At 31.2% G+C, this 27,526-nt stretch overlaps 2 protein-coding genes across 2 annotated transcripts in view; one reads left to right on the forward strand and one right to left on the reverse strand.

Moving 5' to 3' along the window:
- Positions 1-2: 2 nt before the first annotated feature.
- LOC143063567 (uncharacterized) lies at positions 3-5,068 on the reverse strand. Its single transcript, XM_076235780.1, has 4 exons — positions 4,963-5,068; positions 3,171-3,347; positions 2,055-2,131; positions 3-81 (listed from the first exon to the last, which is right to left on the reverse strand). The coding sequence occupies exons 1-4, from the start codon at positions 5,003-5,005 to the stop codon at positions 52-54; spliced, it is 327 nt and encodes a 108-aa protein (XP_076091895.1). The 5' UTR covers positions 5,006-5,068; the 3' UTR covers positions 3-51.
- Positions 5,069-14,016: 8,948 nt separating this feature from the next.
- LOC143063569 (protein mesh-like) overlaps positions 14,017-27,526 on the forward strand; it is a 50,570-nt gene continuing 37,060 nt past the window's right edge. The window contains exons 1-4 of the mRNA XM_076235782.1: positions 14,017-14,215; positions 23,677-23,970; positions 25,827-25,964; positions 26,250-26,412. Coding sequence (XP_076091897.1) covers positions 14,021-14,215; positions 23,677-23,970; positions 25,827-25,964; positions 26,250-26,412 — 790 coding nt within the window. The 5' untranslated portion in view covers positions 14,017-14,020. The remainder of the gene's footprint in view (positions 14,216-23,676; positions 23,971-25,826; positions 25,965-26,249; positions 26,413-27,526) is intronic.

The following is a 27,526-nucleotide window of genomic DNA, read 5'->3' on the forward strand; positions in this document are numbered from 1 at the left end:
AATATAGTTTCATGTTTTATTTTGTTAAATTGTATTCCATATTCTTCTCCTTTATAAGTACCATTGAATATTGTTGTAATACTGAAAATAAAAGAAATATGAAAATAGTTTTAACTGGTTGACAGTATTCGTATTTTCAACCAATGCAGTATTACTATTGATGCAGTTTGATTTTAATAACATAAACATTAATTCCTGTCTTATGTAACATAAGGGTAGGATGTATATGCATCATCGTACCCCTTGCGTATACTTGTGAACAATTAATTGTAGACAAAAGCAAACACAAACAACCAGACTGTGACCGTAACCAGTATTAGTGTTAGAATTTTAACCCTTTAACTCAAAAACGATAGACGAAGGATGCATTGCGACGACAGATTAATATCACAATGTTTTGTAATAGCAATTCAGGTTTCAAGCTCGATTTTTGTGATGCCTTACGGCAGATAAGAATTGAAATAGAAATTCTTAAAAAGACAAGTGCAAAATAGTGCAAAATGAACATGATGAATGATCATGAATAATATAGCTTACTCTGACAACAGTATCAATATTTAAAAACAACAAAAAAAAAAAAGCACCAAATAAAGAATAAATCTGTCTAAATATCCACGTTAAAATATCAGAAAACGTTCTGCTATGAAATGTCGAGGGCACCATGAACACATGGTTGAATATGACTCATCTATTTGTAGATTTACTGTACTGGTAATGCAATGAAAAAACGAAAAACTATCAAAAGATAAACAACAATTCACACAACACAACGTATGAGACAATGAACATAGAAACACGAACACCATCAAAAATAAGTAGCGATATAATTGCAAAAAGAAAACGGCTAACAGATTAACAAATTAAACGCATATTCAGATTGAAAACATGTTAATGTAATATAAATATGTATGCTGTTTTTTTCCTTAAATAACTCGAGTTGGTTTTTAACGTGTTAGTTCACAAAGTAACCGCAAAAAACACATGTCACCTTACAATGAGACATATTTCTGAGTTAAAGCCGACCAGTCTTTTCTATTACTCATATCAGGTGTTAGTAGAGAAACATCAAATATTGTTGTTTGACACGGCCAAGGTTTGAAATCACGAGATCACGGACTCGAGAAGATGAAAAATTTACGAACTTCTACATGTAAGTATAAGAGGGACGAAAGATACCAGAGGGAAAGTCAAACTTGATTGAAAAATAAAACTGACAACGTCATGGCTAAACATAAAAAGAAACAGACAAACAATAGTACAGAAGACGCAAAATATAAAACTGAAGACTTCGCGGACCACTCCAAAAATGGGTGTGATCTCAGATGCTCCGGAAGGGTAAGTAGATCCTGCTCCACATGTGGCACCCGTCGTGTTGCTTATATTATTACAAACCCCGTAAATATTCTAATTCGGTCGGTCACATTCGTGAAAAGGGAAGGGTATTGTAGTTACGACATAAGGAACATATCCGATAGCATCTGTGAAACGGTTATTCCATAACGGTCAACCAACTCGTGATGGCGTCCGTAAAATTTACGAAGGGACTATTTCAACTTCACCATTTAGAACTCTTGGTTTAATAGCTACCCTGTGAGCAGTTATCCTCTATCAAGGAAATCATGATAGGAAATACAAGCCCGGGAATATCGTATCTATTGGGAGATATATACTCCGTATGCAGGCGCTGCTAGATTATTGCTACATAGAAATGGAAAGTTCACAATCGGTAAGCTGGAATCATCTCTTTTGTCGTATAGTTTTGTAAGTTACCTGTTAAATATATAACACTAGATATAAGAAGATGTGATATGAGTGCCAACGAGAAAACTCTCCATTCAAGTCAAAATTTGTAAAAGTAAATTATTATAGAACAACCTTCAACACGAAGCCCTTAGCACGTACAATTCATTCGTAATGGTTGATGTAACATATTTTTTTTTACACTTAGGTTGCTTTTCAATACAACAAAAAACATGTATACATTACATGCATGATTATATTTGTAAATATACATTTCATGGAATCTCTGTTACGATAGGAGAATGAATACTTACATCATCATCAGTGAAGAAAAATTTGATTGCCGGTATTGAATAACGTACGTCTATGACATAAAACGATACAAAATGTCCTATAAAGGGAAAAATATTATTTAATGAAAATTAGATAAATACAATATATAGTCCACATAGATCATGCATCGTGATTGCGATCTTTTTAGTTCTGTTTCCTCAATTTTTAAGATAATTGTTCAGCTAACGATACTATTTTTAAAAGATATTGGTATTGACTTGCTAGAAACTAACTGAAAGATGAGCAACAATTGTTCCATTTTTTCAGCATTTCTTGAATGAATACCTAACAGTATTTGTGATTTTTTCCTGGAATTTAAATAATAATACATAGCTCATAGAAAATAATTAATTACTCTTATATAATAATTAATTCCAACAATAAAAACAAAAAAAACAAAGCACTGTCTGAATTAAAACAAATTAAAACAAAGGAGTATGATTTCTCCTACGCTTTAGAATTTTGAACAGACTCGTCTTGCTGAAATTGACATTGTTGCCGGGTTAATGATGTGTGTTAGTAATGAACACACAATCAAGTTTTGAACTGGAAGATTAGTGCCATAGAAAATTGTTTTGATCCTGCGGTTCATGTTTGTCTGTTAGAAGAAAATGGATTTATTTCACATGTTTCTATTAAAAACTTTGAAAACAAACAGTAAGTTAATTAATCTATTGTTCATACAAGATGAAGTCATACATCACTGGATTGCAACTTCGTTCTGCAGTCATGAAGTTTCATAGAACACTCGTCCGGCAATGGATGGAGCTATAACCGGTATCTGTTTAGATACAGGCTAGCGATTTTGGTGTGTCTGTTAATGTATGATAAGACACTCAATAGTTGAATGAATATGTTTTTAAGTTATCGCCGTCATCAGTAAAAATAAATCTTTTAAATACGTTTTTTTTTTATAAATTTGCTTTACAATACAATGGTTATTTTTTGTGAATATAGTATTAGATGAAATAATATGTATGAATGCTGTCAACAAATTAGCTAGTAACAAGTGATACATTGTTAAAACGACAATTGTCGCGAATCAATTTCGGTCGGTTGCAGTATACGTGCATGAAAGATATAATTTTCTAACATACCTTTTTTTATTCCGACATCTGGTATTTCAATCTCAATATCATCTGCAACTGTTATTAATGTATATTTGTCTGGATCAATATAAGTTTTCCTCTGTGCTTTCATGAATGGCGAGTTAGGGACTAACGATATATAAACCGAATCGTTGTTGTTCTCTATTTTGAAAGGCTGAGAACGTACTAAAAAAAACACACAAAAAAAAAACGCTTTTAGTAGAATTTTTTCATGAAAAGTAATTGATGCTAAATCTATGTCCGCTGGTATTTTAAATGTTATTAGGAAGAAGTATGATTAGAGTACTTATTTAAAACTAAAATTGAAAACAGAGTTATATTACTAAGTTGATAAATGAAAAATGGGAATGCCGTATGATTACATTCGCTTGACAAATTTGTTTATGTTACAGTGCCCTCAACATGAATGATAGATCTATCCCTATCGTCAGCATGTATCATAAGTTGTTATTTGTACTTCATTCGCTTGACAAATTTGTTTATGTTATGTCTCTGTGACTTCATAAAATAAAAAAAATATATTTGATACAATTGGTTCATCCGTATAGCATGCATGGATCCATATTTTTACTATAATCAATACTTCAAACTTAGGTGACGTTACAATGAATAATGACAGAAGACCGTTGTGTGTGTCCGTTACTTCCAGCTATACCAATAATGGTAAACAGATAGTCCCAAAGCGATGTCATCCTGGTTTGTTCACTTTTTCATGCTGGTGTTTGGTTGTTTTAATAACCATAAGTTTTTAAAATCATAATTTTAACATGTATTCCATTTTTTAAATGTTATTAAGAATACTGAATTTTACTATCAAATTGGGGGAAATATACAAAATATGTGCAATGTAGTGAAAATATATTGATTTACCAAAAAAAACTACAATGAATTTGACAAACATGCAACTTGTGTCCATCCCTAAAGACAATTTTGACCTGGATAAAAATTTATTTGAGGCCCCATTTGGTCGTGCAGCTTCTTATACTTCTACGTTTCAATAAATCCTTTACTTTGAAATGTTTAGTTTTTAGTGTTCCTAATTAGGGTATATCAAGGGAAACGGTTTGGACGCGCAAAATGCATTTATTGTTATTGATTTAGTAAAATATGTTTTTGGTATCACTATTCATATCTAAAAAGTAAAGCTGACATATCAAATGAAGCCATTTTGGTCAGTTTTATGTTTCTTTAAACATTTTAAAGGTCAAATGTAAATATGTAAGACAACTTTCAAACTCATCTGACAGATAACAAAAAGTGATAACTAATAGATATTTACAATATTTTTTTTCAATTGCAAAAGGATTTATCATAAATTCTCCTGTATCTGTAATGTACACATAGTTTGACCAAAGCAATATGAATTATAGTGTTAACCTTTAATAGAAATTAAACTTTCAATTAAGGGATTTTGACAACAACTTAACAGTCTCGTACAAAAAGAGCTTTCTGGTTTTCGGTGAAAAGTCTTGCTAGATAAATCAAAGACAGAACTGAAATGAAATGTTTACTGACAATCTTACAAGTTCAAATCGTGCCCAAACATTTGTAGCCGACGTTTGTATTCCCTATACAAATTTATAAAAGTTTAAATGAACATTTTCAGAGGGAGATTTATCTATAAAATAGAATGGATAAAAGAATTTCACTATTTTTATCAGGAATTTTAGTGCTCCTAGATCAAATAACACGCATAACTTGAGCAACATATACGAGGAGTTCCCGTGTAATTGACTTCTTGACATAATACAAACTAAAAATAAGAAAATTATGTACTTACCAGAAACAAGAAGGAAAGCTAGAAATAGTACGAGCTTCATCATCTTCGTCGGTTGAACAAGACACAGTTGATGTTCTAGTAATTTTACAATGATATTCAAAATTGTTTCAATAGATATGAATTAAAGGATATTAAAAAAGTATTATCAACGTTTTATACAATAAATAGCACGATTATTTAAATGTCACTGGTCGATTTTTAATCTGTTATTCATTGTACTAAAGAGACAGCAGTTAAGTACAAGGTTTTCATAATTATATTCACTAATTGTCTTTCTATGAACGTAATTCTAGACTATGTTGCCATAGCTGAAAAAAAAACACTAGATGAATATGATTTTAAATTTAATAATTATTTTAACCTCAGTCGTATTACTTATTAGTAATTGGGGACTGCTTGTGACAAATTGCAGGCGAGGCATTAATAAAGCAAAATTTTTCGTAATCTTCCTTGGTCCTTTTTAACAAGACAATTAACAGTGCCCTAAACATGAATGCTAGATCTATCCCTATCGTCAGCATGCATCATAAGTTTGTATTTGTACTTCTGAGGTGGTTGTGTATATGAAAGAATTTAATTATCATACTAAACAATAAACTTTGACATGTTCAATAAACATAGAAATTATTGAATTTTTATACTGAACCTTTAATTTTCATTTGGTTCTCTGCTTCAATAATTCACAGGCGTTTATTCCGAACATGCAATAATTTGTATATTTTTATGAAAATATTCCATTTTGAAATAAACATAGATGAAGTAAATGTTTAATTTTTAAACAACACTGAATTGAGTTTGTTTCTCTATTAGAAGAGTTGTAAATAGCAGACATAAATTTTTATTTAAGTTTGTAATGAATTGGAGAATCGCTTTCAATGCTCTTCAACTTCGTGCTTTATTTTGTCTTTATGATTTTCCAATTAGATAGTAAATATAGAGTCTAACAACAATGCACGTCTAGCGTATCAAATCTTATCCTGGAATATATGATGAGTTTATCTTTGATTTTAAAGTTCAATGTAATAGTTGTTCAACATAGTCACACAAATATTTTACTTATTAAGTGAGAGGACAGAAATGCTTTTTCGCATGTATAAAAAAGAAAAATAATAACTTTATTTATGCTATCTTCCTACAACCGTAACAAATCATCTGATAAGATGTCAGGGTCAGAAACCAACGAAAAGTTCTTTTTGGTATCGTAATTGCAATGTGTGAATGAACGGAGAAATTAGAGAGTAAATTGCCAAATTTTTACTTAATCGTAAAAAAGTCTTTCATATCAAAATACACAATATATATAAATCTGTACAACACGATAATAATGAATGAAAATACCTAAAAACAATAATAACATATTACATAATATATTACATAATATAATAGCTTGGCCTAGAAAAGGGGTCAACTAAGCCAAGCCAAAAATGTCAGAACAAGCCAAAACAAGTCACCTAGTATATAAAATAGATGCAAAAAACAACAAATTTCTAAATAAAGAAAAGGAGATGGAGGGAGGGAAAATTGAAAAAAAAACAAAATAAAATCTTGATTACATAAATATCGATCGTATTGCTTATCAAGAATGTGTAAACTGTGACGTGTAGTGTAAATACTGACACACTTTATCTAGTGCAGAGGCTCTCCAAATGGAAAAGCAAATTAAATTAGAATAAAACTAAAGATTTCCATCATCTGCATAAAATAAGTTATTAAAATAACTTGCCTTTATTTCCAAGGAAAATTTAAAACGGAAAGTCTTTTAACAAACAGTAAAAATCAAAACAAAGCGAAAACAAACCAAATATTTCTCGAACAATTTAGTTTCCTGCTTTATATATACATTTTTTTTTCAAATGGAGTGTACGATTTCGAGGTAGGGTAAACAATGACGAAAGGACCTAGTTGAGGACATTAGAGTTGGATTTGGAATATTTATTAGCAATTAGTACGTGATTTGGTAAAAATAATTCTGAATTTTAGAAAAGTTAATCTATTTTTTGCTAAGATCAAGGGAATTACCATTTTATTGTTGAAGGTTTAAGGTTTCATATCAATACATCAGCCCTCACAATGAATTATTTCAAATCTTTGCTCTTGATGATAATGTTTAGATTGTTAAAAATGAAGAAATATGGGTGTATATCTCCTAAAATTTAGGATGTACATTTAAATAAGAATGTAAATAATAAATCTGTTTTTGTTTTGTTTAGGAAAACATGCAAATATGAGACTTCATACCTATGTCAATTCAAATCCATGTCCTTTGTATAACTTACATTAACAAGGTCGAAGGTCACTGACACAAGAAATTTATTCAACTTACAAATGTTAAGATTTCAATAAAGTGTGATATAGATATATTATAATCCTGGTACCTTTGATAACTATTAAGAAGGAAAAAACATATTGAAAGAACTCAATGTGTGAGTCATGTTGTTAAAACAAAGTCTCTAGATATAAACAATGAATTGCACTTCATTCAAAAACAAATAAATTATTACGAAGAAGCACAAATATAACTGTAATGAAACAAATATATGATTTAGTTAGAGATATAAACATGGCAAGGATCAATTCAGATCAATGAAATATCAAGTAGATTTGATAAAGTAGGTATTTCATATCTAGGTACGTGTACCTCCTGGTGTTTTAACAAATTTGATCGCTTCCTGATTTCAAAGTTTTGTCGATTTGTTTTGCCTTATTCGAATAATATCTATAGTCAATAGAAAAAATAAAGGTCTGATCAAGAACAAACTCATTATAATTTAATGGATTGGTTTATGCTTTTCCCAACTAATATGTATATTACACATAAACACTCACCAAAGATTAAAGAATGAAAAGCTTGAGTTAATGCATAATACAAGTAATATAATTGAAAAAAGCTAAGGTTGGACCTCTCTCCAGTAACCCTGAGATTACTGGTAAGATTGTTCTGCTTATGCTATGGTTGTTTTAGGCTATTCATTGATTTGATACTCGTTTTGTAATTGCTTGTTAAGAGTTTCATTTATCCTTTGTATTTCATTATGCACTGTTCACATGGTCTTAAACTGTTTCATATCTTGTTAACACTAGTAACAAAATGATTCTAGCCCTCTAACGCTTTTTTTTTTATTTATTTATTTGGTTTTTGTGAGCATAAATGTTTCTGCGTTTTAAGAAAAGGTCAGAAAATACTTGAGATACCCATGTCAGATGTCGAAAAGAGATATTTCACAACAAAAATAAAAAAGACTTAGTGCAATGATAAAAATAGGGACAGAACAACATAAACATTGCAAAAGATTCAGGTTAATATTTGTATGCTGTTATGCTTAATATATTTATAAATGTGGTATAAATACTCTCCGCATATAGCCAAAAGAAACAGTAACCATGAACGACTACTATGTCACCGTATGGCGTACAATAACGAGTAAAACCTATGCTGTATAGTCAGCTATATGACAGTTTTTATCCATTCGTTTGTTATATGTATGCTTTTAAGTTTTGCCTTTGATTAGTTTTACATTTTCTATAAAAGGCCCCGAAGTGACAACTAAAAAAGGCAATAAAGTGACAACTATTAAACATTTCAAACGAGAAAACAAACCGTCTGATGTATGTACTAATCAAAGAACGAAAACCGAAGATATACAGCAACACACTACAAGCACTGATTTACAAGCTCCTGACTTCGGACAGAATGTAGCGGAGTTAAACTAGTGTGTTTCATATATGAACAATGGCGAAAATGAAGCTTACTAATTGTAAATATTTTATGATTTAGGCTTTGGATTACTTCTAGAATTCGAATTCACGTTTGAAAAATTGTTATAAGTCATGAAAAGATACCTTATCTATACATATCATCATCAGTAACCAGTACGGATAATAAGTTATTGGTTCTAGTGTATTTATGAAAGTTTCTTGCAAATAACTAGAAGGAAAAATATGTACCCTGTCTTAAAGAATCTGTACTTTACTACGTTCTATCCTTCTTTTGTTTTAATTAATATAGATTTATACGAACTAATTATTTCATTATTTTTTAAATGTTTATTATGTGTATACTGACAAACTGTTTATATTGAATTTTGTACTTGCAGAGACCTAAATTGACAGTCTATGAACGTTACTTTTCTTTTTCTGTAACTTCTGTAAAATAGAGCTGTTTTGCACTCAATCAGGAAATACCGTAAACAGGTGATAACGTATTCAGATAAACAACTTAAACCTTTGTCATAATTTATAAAAACCAAGTGCTCAAGAGGAACTTATGAATTTGACATAATTACTTTCTTCTGATTTGAGCTATGCAAAAGTTTCATGGTCAATAGACATTCATTAGATGCATGATTTTTTTATTAGTTGTTAGTGGCTTTGAACTAGCTGTCAGATAACTGCGAGTACTCTCAGATCTGTTCATTGTGTCTTTTTGTGTCTGGATGTATAAGTACCCGGCCACGTCCACTTGTATGTTTGTCCATCTGATGAGTTAAGCCTTTTTCAACTGATTTTTATAGTTCGTTCTTATGTTGTACTGTTATACCACTGTCCCAGGTTAGGGGGATGGTTGGGATCCCGCTAATATGTTTATAATTATTTAATAACATTATTTATGTATGTGCCTGTCCCAAGTCAGGAGCCTGTAATTCAATTGTTGTCGTTTGTTTATGTGTTACATATTTGCTTTTCGTTCATTTTTTTTACATAAATAAGGCCGTTAGTTTTCTCGTTTGAATTGTTTTACATTGTCTTATCGAGGCCTTTTATATCTGACTATGCGGTATGGGCTTTGCTCATTGTTGAAGGCCATACGAAGACCTATAGTTGTTAATGTCTGTGTCATTTTGGTCTTTTGTGGATAGTTGTCTCATTGGCAATCATACCACATCTTCTTTTTAATATTCAAATGAAATTTGCTTGAAATAATGCTGTGTATATCTGCTCATCCCCGGATTTGAATTGTGTCTGGCAGACGCAATTTCGTGTACAGAGGAACCATCGCAAATACAACCTAAAAGGGACTGATGAGCAGATATACTAGTATTTGATATAGCAAATATCATTTGCATGCCTAGTGACATTGAAACTTTTGCATAGTTTAAATGTCAGAAGTTAATAGTTTTGTCAATAAACGTCCTAGTATATCTGAGTTAGAATAATAAAAGGATTTTTATAATTTATATACAACTACATAACTATAACAGATAACGTTAAGATCTTAACTTCCTTGTTTTAATTGTTGATAGCAGCTTTTGCCAAAACGATCGCGATCGTTCAATTAAGATTAATATGTTGAATACCCGTGTTGCTATAAATATGTCAGTAAAAATTAATAATAGTTATCAAAGGTAACAGGATTATAATATATTACACCATACGCGCGTTTCGTCTTCATAAGACGCATCAGCGAGCTCAGCTCAAAAGAGTTAAAAAGCCAAACAATTATAAAGTTGAAGAGCATTGAGGGCCCAAAATTCCAAAAAGTTGTGCCAAATACGGCTGAGGTGATCTATGCCTGGGATAAGAAAATCCTTAATATTTCGAATAATTCAAACTTTTTCAAAACATTACATTTATAAGATTGATAAATAAAGGCAACATGTAATTGATATACATGTCAACACCGAAGTGCTGGTGATACCCTCGGGGACGAAACGTCCACCAGCAGTGGCATCGACCCAGTGGTGTTAGTAGTTACCAAAGGTACCAGGCTTATAATTTATTACTCGAGACGCCTGTTTGGTCTACATATGACTCATCAGTGACACTCAGACCAAAATAGTTAAAAAGCCAAACAATTATGAAGATGAAGAGCATTGAGGACCCAAATAAACTTTAAGAGAGAATGCTAAAATCTTAGCATCCTTCTTTTCGAATTATTGATAGAAGCTTTTGTGAACACGATCGCTATCGTATCATTAAGTTGAGTATGGTGAATACATTTGTTGCTATAAATATAAACTTTAAATGTCATTAGAAATTTTATCTAAACCTTAATAATGACAACAACAAAAAAACTATACAACACATACTTTTTAGTTGTAGTACACCAAAGTTAATTTTATACAAACTTCTAATAATTCTTATCCAAGCTACCAGCGGAAATAAATAGTCATATTTGGAAGACATGTTGTTAGGTATATACACAGGAGTACTCAAATATGTTATTACATTATTGTCTTTAATGGACGCTATGGAAAATTAGTAATTATACAATACCACAAACACCTAAAGCATCCCAAGACATTTATGATACCTGGAAATAAAATATAACTTAAAATAATATTAAATTGGTTCTTAAATTAAAGGACATTGAAAAGAAAATATTTAAGTCAGTAATAATGAAAACAAGACAATAAATATAATATTTACTGAGCTTGTTTAGTGTTCATTGCATAAGACTATATGTTCCTGGTTCGATTCCCGTTTCGGGATGAAAATTTCAGGGACTGAATTTTCGGCTCTTCCTTGACACCATTTGCGTGTAGAGTCTTGAGGAAACGATGATAATCCATCGACAGGGGGACGATAAATGGCTGACCCGTGTTAAGAGAGATCACGTTAAAGACACCCTTGTAGATTTCTATAAAGAGCAGGCTAATGCTGCTTCAAGGTAGCACTCGCACCCGCAAAGTGGAAAGGAATTAACATAAGTTGCAAAACGTGTTTTCCCAATCGACTATAAAATAAATATGGTGAAACTAAGATTTTATGAAAATATACATACCTATAAAAATGATATAAAAGTGTATTTCTATCATGTGTGCTGTGATAAGTGCACGTCTTTTTGTGTGGGTATCGTATAAAATTACTTACTTCGTTTAAGTGAAGGTTTATAGTTAGATGCTTCTTACATCAGTGATATATTTTCAAAACTTATTGTAAATCCAAGGTATAACATTTTTAGCCTAAATAGATGGTTCATTTTGGGACACTAAGTCTGTTGCATGGATGACTAAGGTAATTGTATTCAGAAATTATTTATGATTTAAACGTTTATACATGTATGTCTTAAAATACGCTAATTATCTTGAATATTTAAAAAAATGATAACTTCCCGCTCGTAAAGATCTTGAATCGCTTAGGAAAACCTCAATTATTTAATCATTTTAATCCAAAACAAAATATGAAGTGTGTAATGACGTTGTATAGTTACGATTTTAAGAATATATCATGATTTTTTTATTCAGTATTTAGAAGGGAAGGGATATAATAGTGAACTGCAGTGTGCACATGATTTGTTGAAGTCATTCTTGAAATTTATTCTTATAAAAATAACAGGAGATGCATGCATTATTACATTACTGGCATAACTTTATGAGAAAATTTCCATACATAATAATACTTAGTTTAAGGAGATATAATAACAGACTTCCCTGTGTCTCCTAACACTCCCTCTGTGTTGGGTTGGGGATTGTCCTGGTGGTGGGTTGTATATAAGTTAGTGACACATCTCCATTAATCCTGATAGGGAGTGTACATGGATTCCATTGTACCCTCGCAGCAATCGAGGGGTGATCCATTCACGGAGGGATCTTCGTACATACATACATACATATGGCAGATACTAAATGGGTACCTCAAATTAAAAGTACAAAAAACTGTAAGGTAACAAATATTTTGCAAAAGAAACAACACCTGATTGGCGCAATGACATTATAAGTTTAAGAATCTCATGAAATTGTGTTGTCATATAAGTATTATCCTCTCTGTAGGATCTTTAGCAGAATGACTGCGATCAAGTCGATGAATCTGTTTGTTCTAATATGCAGACCACCGTGTTATTTGCCTCTGTTTAATTCAGATCCATTTTAGACCCAAATTTGGTCATTATATTTTGTGGCTTTTGCTCAGAGAGTTTTGTATCATTTATTCAGTATATCTGGACTTGGTCAGTTTGTCTGCTAGCATTTTCTCAGTAGGGTGTCATAGGAAGAAATGTGCCACACTAAGTTAAATAATTTGCTATTGTACGATCATATTTCCAATCCTTCAGTGTTTGGGACTTTAAAAATAAAATTAACATTTTTCTTGCATTAATGATAACTTGCTCTGATTACTTTTAAAATGCGCAATGAGGTAACTATTTGATAATTCCAACATAGATTATCTAAAGCTTAAATCAATTAAATATTGTAACGAAAATTTGTTGTTCAACCAGCATGTTCTTTCCGATGTAATACTTTTCTGGTCGGTTCCAAGTCAGAAATATTGCATTAATTATCCATTTGTATGAACTTTTGGTATTGTCATTTGATTAGAGATTAATTTTTCCGTTTTGAATCTTTTGGAGTCCGGTATTTTTGTTTATTTTTAAAAAGAATTATGAATATGAATCGCCAAAATTTTGGAATGACGCTTTAGTAATCATGTCCACTTCTACTTCTGTAATCTTAATTACCGTGATGTCGTACTATTCGTAAAGTTAATATACTTAGTAAAAAATCCATATTCTAAATAAATTTAAAAAAAAGATAATTAAAAGTCGAAATTATAAATTCAATTTTTTTTAAGGTTTAAAAAGTCGAAAATTCGAGTTTCAAAAGCTTAAATTTAAACCGAATGCAAGTCAAAATTTTGCGTTGAAAGTTGAAATTACAAGTCAAAATGTTGGAATTTTTTAATTTCAAAATTTCAATTTTTTTTCAAGTCGAAAATTTCATTTTAAAACGTCGAATTTTCACGATTTAAAAACAATAAAATTCAAAATATCAAAATGTCGAGTTAAAACATAAGGTTTTAAATGTCAAAGTTTTGACTTTGTAAAACAAATAATTTTCTTTTAACAAAGACATAAATTTAGATAAAGAAACTCAGTCTCGATATCGAATGTCAATCATAATTGATCTTAAATAATAAATTTTTTAGATAAATAGTTGCATTGCTATATAATTATACATGTATTATTGTAAAAACAAAAGATATCTAAATATAAACAAATAATGTCCACCAATGAGAAGAAATCGTGACAAAAATTATCCAATATATTTTCAACATATGAATCAACGGTTATATATAAATATGCAGACTAGAAAAGACATTCTATAACAGACAAAAAATGAAAATGAAAACGCTTTTCTTATTTTGTCTACTGTTTATTTTAACTGACAAAATAGACGCAGCATCATTGTCCGATTTCTATCCATTTGGAATGGAAAATGGTGACAGAAGGGCTCCAACAAACGACGATGGCTCAACCGAACCAATACCGGTCAGCACCTCCTTCCCGTTTTTTAATTATCAACATGACTCCTTAATTGTAAGTACATTTTGCACTTGTTATACTTTGCAATAGTTCATTCTCATTGCGGTTCAATTATGATTTTCGCTAATTGGGATACAGATTACCGCCCCTTTCTACCTAAACTATTACTGGAAGTTACAAAATTTGTATGCAATATGCATCTGATTTCTTAAATGACTTTTTACCATTTTGTAAAAAATCACATGATTTCTTCATTTTGTAATATCTTGTTTTTAATACAAAGGTAATTTTTGCTTGAAAATAAAAACTAAACTTTGATTCATTACTCATATTGTTGGGTTTTTTTAAATGAACTTTTATGTTTCCATTTTGTTATGTAGCAAGAAAACGAGATTTTTGATAAAACATTTTTCTCTAATTCTTCGTCAATTGATCCCTTTCTGGACCCATTGTATAAACAAAATTTAATCAACGTGTGGTACGTTTGATCTCAGTACTTCATTGGTTAAAATCCGATTATGACATCGAATTTTCTTGCTTTCCTCTAAATTTCCTATTGTGACGGCATGAAAAAAGGCAACCATGCCTGATGACGTCACATAGAAAGAACACATCTTTTTGCAGATCATTCAAAAAAAAAGGAATAAGATTGCCTGCATAATGTTAGAAAATCATTAGAGAAACAGATTCCACCAACAAATCTCGAGTAGTACGATATTTATCCACTCTCGACAGTTAAATTTTAAATATTTAAAACGCTCGGGCAAGCCTCGCGTTTTAAATTTGAAAATTTAACTGTCTCGAGTGGATAAATATCGTATTACACTCGATGCAGTAGTAGAATCTATATTTATAAAAGTTATTAGAGCATTGAAAAAGCAGTAAAAACATTAACAAAATTAAGTTTATCTAAATGTGTATACACGTATTGTTTAAAGTAGTGAAAGGTATCATGAAATAGAAATATTTGTTCTCTTGGTCGAGCTGACACTGTTGTTAAATACAAAGGCGGTGCCATAATAGTTCATGTAGGATAAGATAATATGCACGACGGCTCTTAACCATTATAAAACATTCTGTAGTTACTGGGCTACATTGACACGTAACATAGTTGGTATAAGTACTTTTAATTGATTTTTATATGATTTTAATGAGATAAAAAGGGTAAATGTTCAATCTTTATCATCAATGAACTTATCTTATTTCAAATTTTGATATTGGTGTAACTGTACATCAAGTAAATTGGCGTTGAATAAGATCTATCGAGTTGGTAGTATTTTACAATTGTCTTTGGTTGTTACATAAAGCCAACAGTAGTATACCGCTGTTCAAAACTCATAAATCGATAGAAAAAAACAAATCCGGGTTACAAACTAAAACTGCGGGTAACGTATTAAATATAAGAGAACTACGACACAACATTAAAATGTAACACACACAGAAACGAACTAAGCATTAGACAAAATCAGATGAGAATAACAAATATAACATCAAAACTAAATACATGAATTTGGGATAGATAAGTACCATGACACGTCTTATAATAATGTGAATTCACTCAAATATAAGAGGCAACAAACGGCACAAAAGAAACACAACGTTAAAATGTAACACACAGAGAAACGAATTATAATAGAACAATGGCCATATTCCTGACTTGGTACAGGACATTTGTTTTTTAAATGAAAAAAATGGTGAGCTGAACCAGGTTTCGAAGCATGCCAAACCTCCCGCTTTAATGGCAATGTTAAATGTAACATTAAAATGACAACACAACATAACAGGACTACAATGTACCACAAGTCGAGGAAAAATGCCGTCGAAATATGTAGAAATTTCCCGGGACAATCACATTTATAAAAAATGCTATTATCATGTAAAAAAAGTCACAAGAGGTCAAAGAAGAAGGTGATGTATCGTGCTAAATGTCTGCCTAACATTTACAAAATAATATCACGCGGTCAAACAGATAGCAAAATATTCCTGATACAGACCTTTTCCATCTATTCCTGAAACCTTTTTCTAACTTCTCATACCTCTGATCCCGCCGTCCTTCTTTTCATTCTTCAAAGCTAATCAACCAAAACTGATTTACAATGGACAGTCAACAAAAAATAGAAAGCATCTTATTAAACGATTCAAAGTACATCACATTAGATAAACAATCAGTATGTTCTGGGCCTTTATTAGCTCTTAACATTGTTGTTATGAACACCACTTTGATTATAGTAATATATATATAACTGACATGTGTATTGCACAATACTGGTATGAAGAAACACAATGTCACGTATGAAACAGGATCTGCTTACCCTTCGGGAGCACCTGAGATCACCACCAGTTTTTTATAGGGAATGTGTCGCTTGCCAAAAGAGCCAAATAAGGTTTTCTCATCACTTGGCGTCCGTCGTCCGTTGTCGCCCGTCGTCCGTCCGTCGTAGTCCGTCGTCGTCCGTCGTCGTCCGTCGTCGTCCGTTGTCGTCCGTCGTCCGTTTATTTTACAAAAAAAATCTCTCCTCTGAAACTACTAGGCCAAATTAAACCGAACTTGTTCACAATCATCACTAGGTACTAACGATAGTTTTAAAAATGTGTCCGATGACCCCGCTTGCCAACAAAGATGCCGACATGGCTAAAATAGAACATTGAGGTGAGATGTAGATTTTGGCTAATATATCTGAAACTGAAACATTTTGAGCAAATCTGACATGAAGTAAAAAATTCCATCAGGTTAAGATCTATCTACCCTGATATTTTCAGACAAATCAGACAACCTGTTGAAATTTGCAGTTTTTGGTTATTCTCTTGAATATTATTATAAATAGAGATAAGCTGTAAACAGTAATAATGTTCAGCAAAATAAGGTTTACAAATAAGTCAACAAGACCAAAAGATCAATTGACCCCTTAAGGAATTAATGCCCTTAATAGTTAATTTTTAACACTGTTTCGTAAATTTTTGTAAACTTTTACAAAAATCTTTACTTTTGAAACTACTTGGCCAAATTTCATCTTACTTGGCCACAACCATTATAAGAATATCTATTTTATAAAATGTGTCCGATGACCCCAGCCGGATATAGCTGACCGCCATGGATAAAAATAGAACATTATGGTAAAATGCAGATTTTGGCTTACATCTCTGAAACTACAGCATTTAGATAGCAGTAAAATGTTCATCTGGTTAAGACTAATCGGTCCTTAAATTTTCAGACGAATCAGACAAGCCACTGTTGGATTGCTGCCCCTGAATTAGTAATATTAAGGAAATGTGGCATTTTTATATTATTATCTTGAGTATTATTATAGAAAGAGATAAACTGAAAACAGCAATAATGTTCAGCAAAGTGAGATATACATATTAAAGACAACATGATTAAAATAGTCAATTGACCTCATAAGAAGTTAGTGCCCTTTAAAGTCAAATTTAACACAGAAAGGGCAATAACTTCTTGAGGTAAATATTTTAGCTGACTATGCAGTATGGGCTTTGTTCATTGTTGAAGGCCGAACGGTGACCTATAGTTTTTAATTTATGTGTCATTTTGGTCTCTTGTAGAGAGTTGTCTCAACATTTTGGCAATCATACCACACCTTTTTTTTTCTATTAACAATTTTTTTGTAAATTTTTGTAAATAGAATCTTTATGATACACAGTTTATGACTTTACTCAATAAAGATCCATCTGATAAGGGATAAATGGGCCATTATTTGGCCAATGAAATTTAATAAAAAATGTAGCTTTTTACAAATCTGATCATATCCTTCAATACATGAATACGATCATTTTAAACCATCAGTCATTGGCAGACAAATGAATATGATTAAGTATTACATAAGTTATATGAGATCCCTATAATATGTATACTTTATTGATAAATGAACAGGTTGATATAATCTGGACATTTCAGAGCACAACGTACACTCGGTATGTCTTTACTGCGACACAATTATGACTTAAGTTACGTAGTTGACCTAAATGACCATTTTACGCATTATACAGTAAATATACGCTTCTAAATCGACCCTTGTTTTTGGTGGGATTCGTGTTGCTTATTCTTTAGTTTCTATGTTGTGTCATGTGTACTATTGTTTGTCTGTTTGTCGTATTCATTTTTAGCCATGGTGTTTATTTTCGATCTATGAGTTTGACTATTCCTCTGGTATCTTTCGTCCCTCTTTACAGAACATGTGACAACATTTTGACAGACATTCACCATCGAAAAACACGTCATTATACAGGGCTTACACCATAATATCTATATAATTCGTCTCAAATTCAGCCGAACAATGTTCAATTTTGCTATGCTTTCCTCATCAAAACTCGAACCCTTCCATTTGTGACATCGTGGTACCATGTCCACTCGACCAACTATGCTGAATGAAAATGTACCTTTCGCTGGTCAAATTATGTCTTTTTTCGTCGGCTTTATCTAGGATTGTAACACTGTACAGATTGAGTACTGTGACTTTCTTATTATTCGATGGCTACAATAGATTTAGGAAGATGTAGTGTGAGTGCCAATGAGAGAACTCTCCATCCAAATAACAATTTATAAAGGTAAACCATTATAGGTCCTTCAACGCGGAGCCTTGGCTCACAGCGAACAAAAAGCTATAAAGGACTCAAAAATTACTAGAGTAAAACCATTCAAACGGGAAAACCAACGGTCTAATATACAACTCTGATGGATTTCATGGGTACAGATGAACAAGGAATGTAATTTTCAACGAAATACACATTCTCTATAAGGTTGTTTACAGATTTTGGCAAAAAAAACATATCAAATATCCTTAAAAATGCAAGCTTTCCTCAAACCAAAAAAATCGACCACGCGAAGATAAATGAATCCGCAGTATGTTGTCCGTCGTAAAGGATGATAATGTTACTAACCATGCAGCCACATCAAATTCTTAATGGAATTATTCACGTTTCAATATTTGACAATTGTTGACAGACATTCTCCTTCGAATAACACGTGGTTAAACAGATTTATGTAAAGTTAGCAGCCAATTCGTTATTTGCTATTTAATATCCAACCGGATGCTGGATGTCTAATCGATATTCAGTTTCTCTAAGGTGAATATAATAATGAATTAAACATTTGATAGCATTAAAAGCATGAAAAATATTAATTAATACTTTTTAATTAAAACTTTGTTTGATTAAAGAAATGTTTAAAAGAAAATATCTACAGCTGTTACACTCAACAAGTTTATGATTAATTTAGCCTTTTTGTGAGGAATTTCCATCTATTACATACCGCTTCTGTAATAACTTAATAGTATACACGAGTTATATTAAATTTTATCATAAAAAAAAGAGTGATTGAAGTTATAAGAGGAAAAATAAACACACATGGAAAGATTAAGAAAGTTTAAGGTTAAGGCTTTGGGATTCAGTAGCAAATATAACCTGCATATCAAAATTGATCAATAAAAGGCAAGTCAGAGTGGTATTATCAATTTTCAGCCTATAAAGGATATGTATATCCAGTAAAATAATAATAGAAGATAAAACGATAACAGATATATGTAGGTACAAATGCTTTGTTATGTACTTGCATTAATGTAAATATAACGGAATTTGATGAGACTGTCATCAAAGTGAGAGGGTTAGCGCTATAAAACCAGGTTTAATCCACCATTTTCCAACATTGAAAATGCCTGTACCAAGTCAAGAATATGACAGTTCTTGTCCATTCGTTTTTGCTGCGTTTTGTTATTTTATTTTGCCATGTGATTAGGGACTTTCCGAATTGATTTTCCTCTAAGTTCAGTATTTTTGTGATTTTACTTTTTTCTTTCTTTGGCGAAATCTCAGACACTGTATTATACATTTATTCTATCAAAAAGTGATCAAACACTTTCACTCTTTATATCCAAATCAAATAGTGAATATGTGTTTAATGTAGGTATGAAGTTATTCTATACGGAGATATGCACAAAATCGTGTATAAAACGTATGTTTAGAAGACATGTAAAAAGTAAAATCACAAAAATACTGTACTCAGAGGAAAATCCAATCGGAAAGTCCACATCAATCACATGGCAAAATCAAATAACAAAACACATAAAAAACGAATGGCCAAGAACTGTCATATTCCTGACTTGGTACAGCCATTTTCAAATGTAGAAAATGGTGGATTAAACCTGGTTTTATAGCGATGATCCTCTCACTTTGATGACAGTCTTATCAATTCCGCTATATTTACATTGATGCGTGAATTGAGCAGACATAATAAATAAAATAGTCAAAATATGGGTACAGCAGTCATCATCGTGTAACAATTTTAAAAGGAACAATTTAACAGATACAAAAACATCTATCTACAAACACATTCATTTATTCGCGTGTCTGACGTCAGAAAATTTTATACGTCACATATATTTATCGTTCAATGTATATACAAACAATTTTAAAATATCACATAGGCAATGTTAGCATACAGGGTTAAAAAATCAAAAGTATGTAAGAACTAATTTCAGAAATAGACCGAGATTTAACATAATCCAAAAGTTATATTGAATTCATAAGAATCCACAAATAGTTCATTCCACTACGCGATTGAATAATTTTGACGTTTGTGGTTCAACGTATTTTGTAATTCATAATAGAAATATATCATAATAACATAAAATAGAACAATATCATACTTACGGGATCTTTTAAAGTACCGAGTCACGTTATAAGAACCAAAGAAATACAAAAGGTCGCATATACAAAACACACCAGCAAAAAATGAAAGACAATACAAACACATTGACGGGATGTTTAAGTACCGAGCCATGTTAAATGGATATCACATAAAACAATCCAACAGTAAAAGTAATATTTATAATAGAACAAAGACAAATGAAAGAACAATAAAACACGTAAAACATAGTCGTGTTACCAAACACGGCATTTTGTAAAAGACCTACACTAGAAACCAGATTCAACCCACTGATTCCTGGTTTTTCATTCTGTCAACTGTATCTATAAAAAATTTCATACATTTTTGACATGCAGTTAAAATGTTTTCCATTTGTGATGGACAAGGGTTTTTTTCAAATATGGATTTTTCGGGAAAGTACGGGAAACAATTACATTACATAACGTTCTAATGTCTCTTGTCCTATATTCACGACACTGTGCAATAGTGTTTGGTATTATTAATTAGAAAATGTATTTCAAAAGCATTTGTTTGTTTTTATAGAGCAACAGAATACATTTCTAAGTTTAAATTTGTAATCAGTGTTTTAAAAAAATCAATATTTTCAGGAATTTTGTAATAAAATCACGGAAACTGTTATTGAATTTACAAAATCACTAATTATTCCCCAATTCACTGTAAGATATATACATAGTCTAAAAGATCTTTGTATTTTATGGACATTGAAAGACAAGGGGGTCTCATCGCAATTCATGCGTTCTCTAACATTTTTGTCACTATATATATTGAATTTCAAACTAGCATTTTGAGCCCTCTGCAAACATAAAAGACAAGAAGTTTACCGTAATGCCTTTTAGTGTCATTTGTATCTTTATATTAACTTTCTACATAATATTATGACGATCAAGGAGGCTTAGCTTTCGCCCTGTGCCCTTTTATCTGAATCTTCGACGAATGTTACTTGGAAAGATACAATATCTTTTCTTTGCTTTGCTCTCCGTAATCAGTTATATAAACATTCAATGGTACTAGAGTGATCGTTTTCATGTTTAAAAAGAAATATCATGCATAAAAGTATACCTTATTATTCATGAAAATCTATATTTCCTAAGACAAATTTCCGATTTACATAACTATTAAGGGTTTATATTGGAAGACAACGAAACTTTACGACGGGTTGGAAGGGTCTTAAAACGATTTCTCGTATATTTTTTTTCTCCTTTTAACTCTAATTATCATGCTTTTAATGTTATCAAATATTTGAATTTTTATTATTTTCAACTAAAAAATTTAAATATAAAACCGACTGCTAGCAGCCGGTTTGATATTGTATATCAAATAACGAATAACCAACCGAATTTTAACTTAACATCAATGTAAACCAATGCTAAAACCATAAAATATATAAAATTTGTATCACATTTCGCCCAACAATGTGAATATTGGATCCATAATGTCCAATTCATTCCGCTTTCGTTTCAATACACATTTATTTATTTTTAAAACCTAGTATCGATTCATGACTTTTGAACACCGGTAACATGTACACCAAACCAGTATTCTAGCTTGTTTTGCTAGACAACTACTATATTGATAAAGATGGTGTCCCCATCATAGACTTAGTAGTATTCACTAAATATAACTTTAAGTGTTGCAATATTTGCAATTGATGATTAGAAAATGTAACAATTATCTACCATGATTTGTGTTTGTGTAAAACCTTTTAAATTTGATACATAACGTTTTGGGAAACATCTCATATCAGATAAGGTATTCAGAAAAGGGATCTTCTGAAAAGTTTTATATGTAAAATAAATGTAATATTGGTGAACCACTGATATTCTGGTTATTTCAAAAGAAGGTAGATTTTAGGATCGAAATAATAATTGCAATTGCTCTTTTTACTCCAAAAGTAAACTATTGTCTTCAACATCGTACTTTATTTGGCCTATTTAATCTTATTATATTCGGTTCATGCTGATAGGATGTTTGAAGACGAACGCGCGTCTGACATATAAAAGTTTTATTCCGGTTTCTTTACTTTAAAATGTTATTTTGTTTTAATTCCTGACAATTATAATGAAACTCAACATAGATACAAGGATTAAATTTTGTATTTACGTCACACGGACGCGCGTTTTGTTTACATAAGACTAATCGAATCCAATAAAGTTAAGAGGCCAAATAAAGTACAAAGTTGGAGAGCATTGAGGACCAAAATACCTAAAAGTTTTGCCAAATACAGCTAAGGTACTCTATTCCTGAGGTAGAAAAGCCTTTGTATTTCCAAAACAAATTGTAAACAGTCAATTTATAAATATAACCATATCAATGATAATTCATGTCAGCACAGAAGTCCTGACTACTGGGCTTGTGATACCCTCGGAGAATTAAAACTCCACCAGCAGTGGCATCCATGTTTTCTTAAAATGTCATGTACCAAGTCAGGAGCATGACATATGTAAACTCATAGTTCGTTTCTGTGTGTGTAACTTTGTCGTTTTGTTTTGTTACACTTTAGTGTTTCTGTTGTTTCGTTATTTTACTCTTGTAACTCTTTGTAACCGGATTTGTTTTTTCTCAATCTATTTATGTCTTTTGAACAGCGGTATACTACTGTTGCCTTTATTATTCCTAAAGTATAGATAAAATACCAAAAGAGTCATGAATAGATACCAAACATCAATCCCATCCATCTATTCGTTCCCACAAACAATAAGCTGACTAATAATGAGCTATACGAATATATCATGGATAGTGTACGTATCTTTTTCTGCAATACAGTATAAACTTCATTTGTATATATCTGATGTAAAAAAAACCTAGTTCGTGATGTCGCTATCTAATTTTTTATAAACAGGTGAACACAAATGGTGTCATTTCTTTTCTGGGAACTATGAGTACTTATACTCCTAGCCCATTTCCACTAGCCAGTAAACGTAGATTGATAGCACCGTACTGGGCTGACACAGACACACGAGAAGGTGGTGATGTTTGGTATCGTGAATCAACCAATCTTACATTGTTGGGAAAGGCGTCGAAAGAAATACATGACAATTTTCCAGAACAATTTAATTTCCATGCATCGTGGATGTTCATTGCAACATGGGACAATGTGGCATTTTTTGGAGCTGATGAGATTGGCAAGCAAAGGGTAATATATAAACGTGTACAATACTACACCCATATTAAAAAACAGAAAACATTAAAATGTAATCATCTATAAATAATTCGGATAACACATATCCTTCATCAGTATGATCATAATGTAAAATGAATCATATCATTTATTCTAATTCATCAATAACAATTTGGAAATTTATACACTTAAAACCGAACACATAAACGATTGCACAATTCTAAAATTTCAAAAAAGATGTAGGTTATATAGGTATTTACAACAGAGACTGTATAGATATGTTATAGATATTTAGTTTAAATAGATAAAAAAAAAAATCTACAACCAAATGATGGATTTTGCCTCCTTAATTTATAAAAGTTTCGTAATGTTGAAGAAATTCCTTGTTAAAAATTACTAACACACTAACTTGTTTTTGTGTTTTGCTCGGGCATATAATATCCTCTGTATACAGTAAAAAGTATATGTGTTAGTAAATTGATAATATTTATCGTTGTTCTTCTATCTATACAAAAGTGATCCACGTGATATTATAAATGATGTCCTATTTTAAGTTTATCGAGTAGCAGTTTTATTTGATCCCACAATGATTTCAGAAATGTGCATGTCAAAAAATAATCTTCATAAATAATCTTCATTGACTTGACATATATTACATTAGAGAGTTTTACTTATTTTCCAAAGAAAAGTAATTGTTTGGTTGGTAAAATTGTAACATAGAAATTCCCATCTTAACATTTTCAATTTATTGTCTTGTATATAGTTAAAGATAAAGTTCTTCTTTGCTTGTGTTGTTCTATTAATTAACCGTATGATTCCATTTTTGTTTTACTTTAAATGACAATTTTTATCAGTTGTTTTTGATTTTACCAATATCTCGAAAACTACTAAAGATAGATAAACATTTGATTATAGCAAACATTATCAACAAGACAAGATCTACAAACAAGTCAAGCATTGTGGTAATTGTCAATCGATTCCTTATTAGATTTTGCTTTTGTTGCGTTTTTGCCATTATTTTGAAAGCTAAAATAGTTAGATAGAAACTTTAAAATGCAAAACTTATCACCAAGAAAGGATCGGCAAATATGTCAGAATATCACTTAAATGATCATTGTTTCACTGTTTTGTGTTTTGAGCAAAATCTATAAAAGATAGGAGTAAAAGTGTAAACATGAAAATTATAAGATGAACAACAAATAAATTTTACTCATGAATTTTATTAACGTCTTCGATGTTTTATATTGTTTATAATTGAAGATGCAAATAGACCTAGGTAAGCAACACTGATTTTTTATGACCCACCTACGATAGTAGAGGGGCATTATGTTTTCTGGTCTGTGCCTCCGTTCGTCCGTTCGTCCGTTCGTCCGTCTGTGCGTCCGTCCGTCCGCTTCAGGTTAAAGTTTTCGGTCAAGGTAGTTTTCGAAAAAGTTGAAGTCCAATCAACTTGAAACTTAGTACACATGTTCCCCATGATATGATCTTTCTAATTTAATGCCAAATTATAGTTTTGACCCCAATTTCATGGTCCACTGAACATAGAAAATGATAGTGCGAAGTTCAGGTTAAAGTTTTTGGTCAAGGTAGGTTTTGATGAAGTTAAAGTTACATCAACTTGAAACTAAGTACTTATGTTCCCTATGATATGATCTTTCTAATTATAATTCCAAATTATCATTTTGACCCCAATTTCACGGTCCACTGAACATAGAAAATGATAGTGCGAGTGGGGCATCCGTGTACTATGGACACATTCTTGTTTTCAAATTAAAAATCAGTATGCTTAATTCAAGTTGGTGCCAACAAAAACAAGAGTTATTCTACAAAGATAATGACACATTATCTATTTATTCCATCCAAATTTTTAGAGATGTACATTCCAATGTGTGTTGGTTACAAATGGTAGACATTCTTTCACCATATTTCTGTATGACAAGATTGAATGGACAACAGGTACTGCCAGTGATGGAGACAGTGTGATGGGATTAGGTGGAACTCCGGCACAGGTTTGTATACCTTCATCATCAATAGACTGTACTGATCATAAAATCAATCAAAACAAATCCGTTCGAGTCTTGATTATATTAAACATTTTAATATTGATGAGTCTCATGCAGACGAATCGCACGGATGGCATACTAAATAATAAGCCTAAAATCTTTCTTTACTTTTATACACTATTTAAGCAATTGTTGTATGAAGATTATATAAATGAAATGAAACGAAATGTGAATTGCGTTACTAGCCTTAAAGTAGAACGCGTAATACATGTTACGAACATTTGTTTTCAGGTTGGATTTGATGCGGGTGATGGTCTTAACTTTTATGCAATAGAAGCATCAAGGACATCAAATATAATTAATGTTACAAAGATGTCAAACATCGCTTTTCCGGGGAAATTCATATTTCGTGTAGATAGTACATTAATTCAAAAAGGTGGATGTAATGTAAAAGGTAAGATTTCAAATTAAATGAAGATGATTAAAATCAACTGTACACGGTTTGGGATGGAGGATACAGGTAGTGAAAATCAAATGCATTCAAATTTACAAAACAAGGAATGACTTTAAAAATCGTTTAAAGTGTTGTAAGGTTTTTCAAAACTGTTTGAGTTATCCGCAAAAAAAATATCATTCATTAATACAAAACATCAGACAATATATTTGTTATGTTCAATAAAGCTAACAGTGTGATTCTAAAGTTTTAAGAAAATCAAATGTCAAAGGAATTACATGTAAGTGATTGGCGATTAAAGTAAATTAGTATTTCTTTATTATTTTGTTTTATTTCAACTTCATTTTCTATCATAAAGCTATATATGCATCATCTTCATTTTTTTCTGTGTACTCGTCTTGGATGATGTTTTCAAATTAACGTTTGGTTTTTTTTTTTTGTTAATTTTATTTTCTCTTATACAATCACAATAAGATTCAACTTTGGAAAACTTAGATTTCTTATTTATTATTCAACTTATACTAAGTGCGGTTAAATCATTTTCGGCTAAGTATTGATAACAGTCTTTCGTTGCTCTTACCAAGTAGGAAAATGTCTTTTGCAACCTATTAAAAGTAATCATTCACTACACATCATATGACTGCTGTTTTGTCTTCAAATATTAATTTGGAATGCATCATTAACATTGAAACACAAAAAGACATTTTGTGACAACATGAGGTCTTCAACAATATACAAACAAATGTCTTTGAAATAAGTCAAGCTCAAAATCGACCCAAACTAAAAATTCATAAATTCAATATAGATTAATAACCTTCAACAATAGAATCTACATTCCCTGAAAGATAGAAACATTTAAAAGATGTGACTTCAGGCAAGCACTGACAAAATTTCCTTGTATAGGGACATGAATAGGGTAAATATGTTGTAATAGTCAGCCCTTCACAAACTATTCTTGATTAATAAATTAACGATTAGTAGGTACACAGAAGATCGTACTTTTGAAATCGACTGAGAAAATCTAAACTCTAAATGCACGGGATATGACGATCACAAGTACGGATACCCGAATGATATCAAATAATTGTACATATATATGCTGGTCATACTAATT

Source organism: Mytilus galloprovincialis, chromosome 2 (assembly GCF_965363235.1).
Source record: "Mytilus galloprovincialis chromosome 2, xbMytGall1.hap1.1, whole genome shotgun sequence".
Classification (NCBI taxonomy): domain Eukaryota; kingdom Metazoa; phylum Mollusca; class Bivalvia; order Mytilida; family Mytilidae; genus Mytilus; species Mytilus galloprovincialis.

Coding starts and splice junctions, on each gene's coding strand:
- LOC143063567 (XM_076235780.1), bottom strand. CDS start 5,005: ATGATGAAGCTCGTACTATTTCTAGCTTTCCTTCTTGTTTCTG. Junction 3,348..4,962: donor AGCTTTCCTTCTTGTTTCTG/GTAAGTACATAA, acceptor TGTTTTTTTTAG/TACGTTCTCAGCCTTTCAAA. Junction 82..2,054: donor TTTTCTTCACTGATGATGAT/GTAAGTATTCAT, acceptor TTTTATTTTCAG/TATTACAACAATATTCAATG.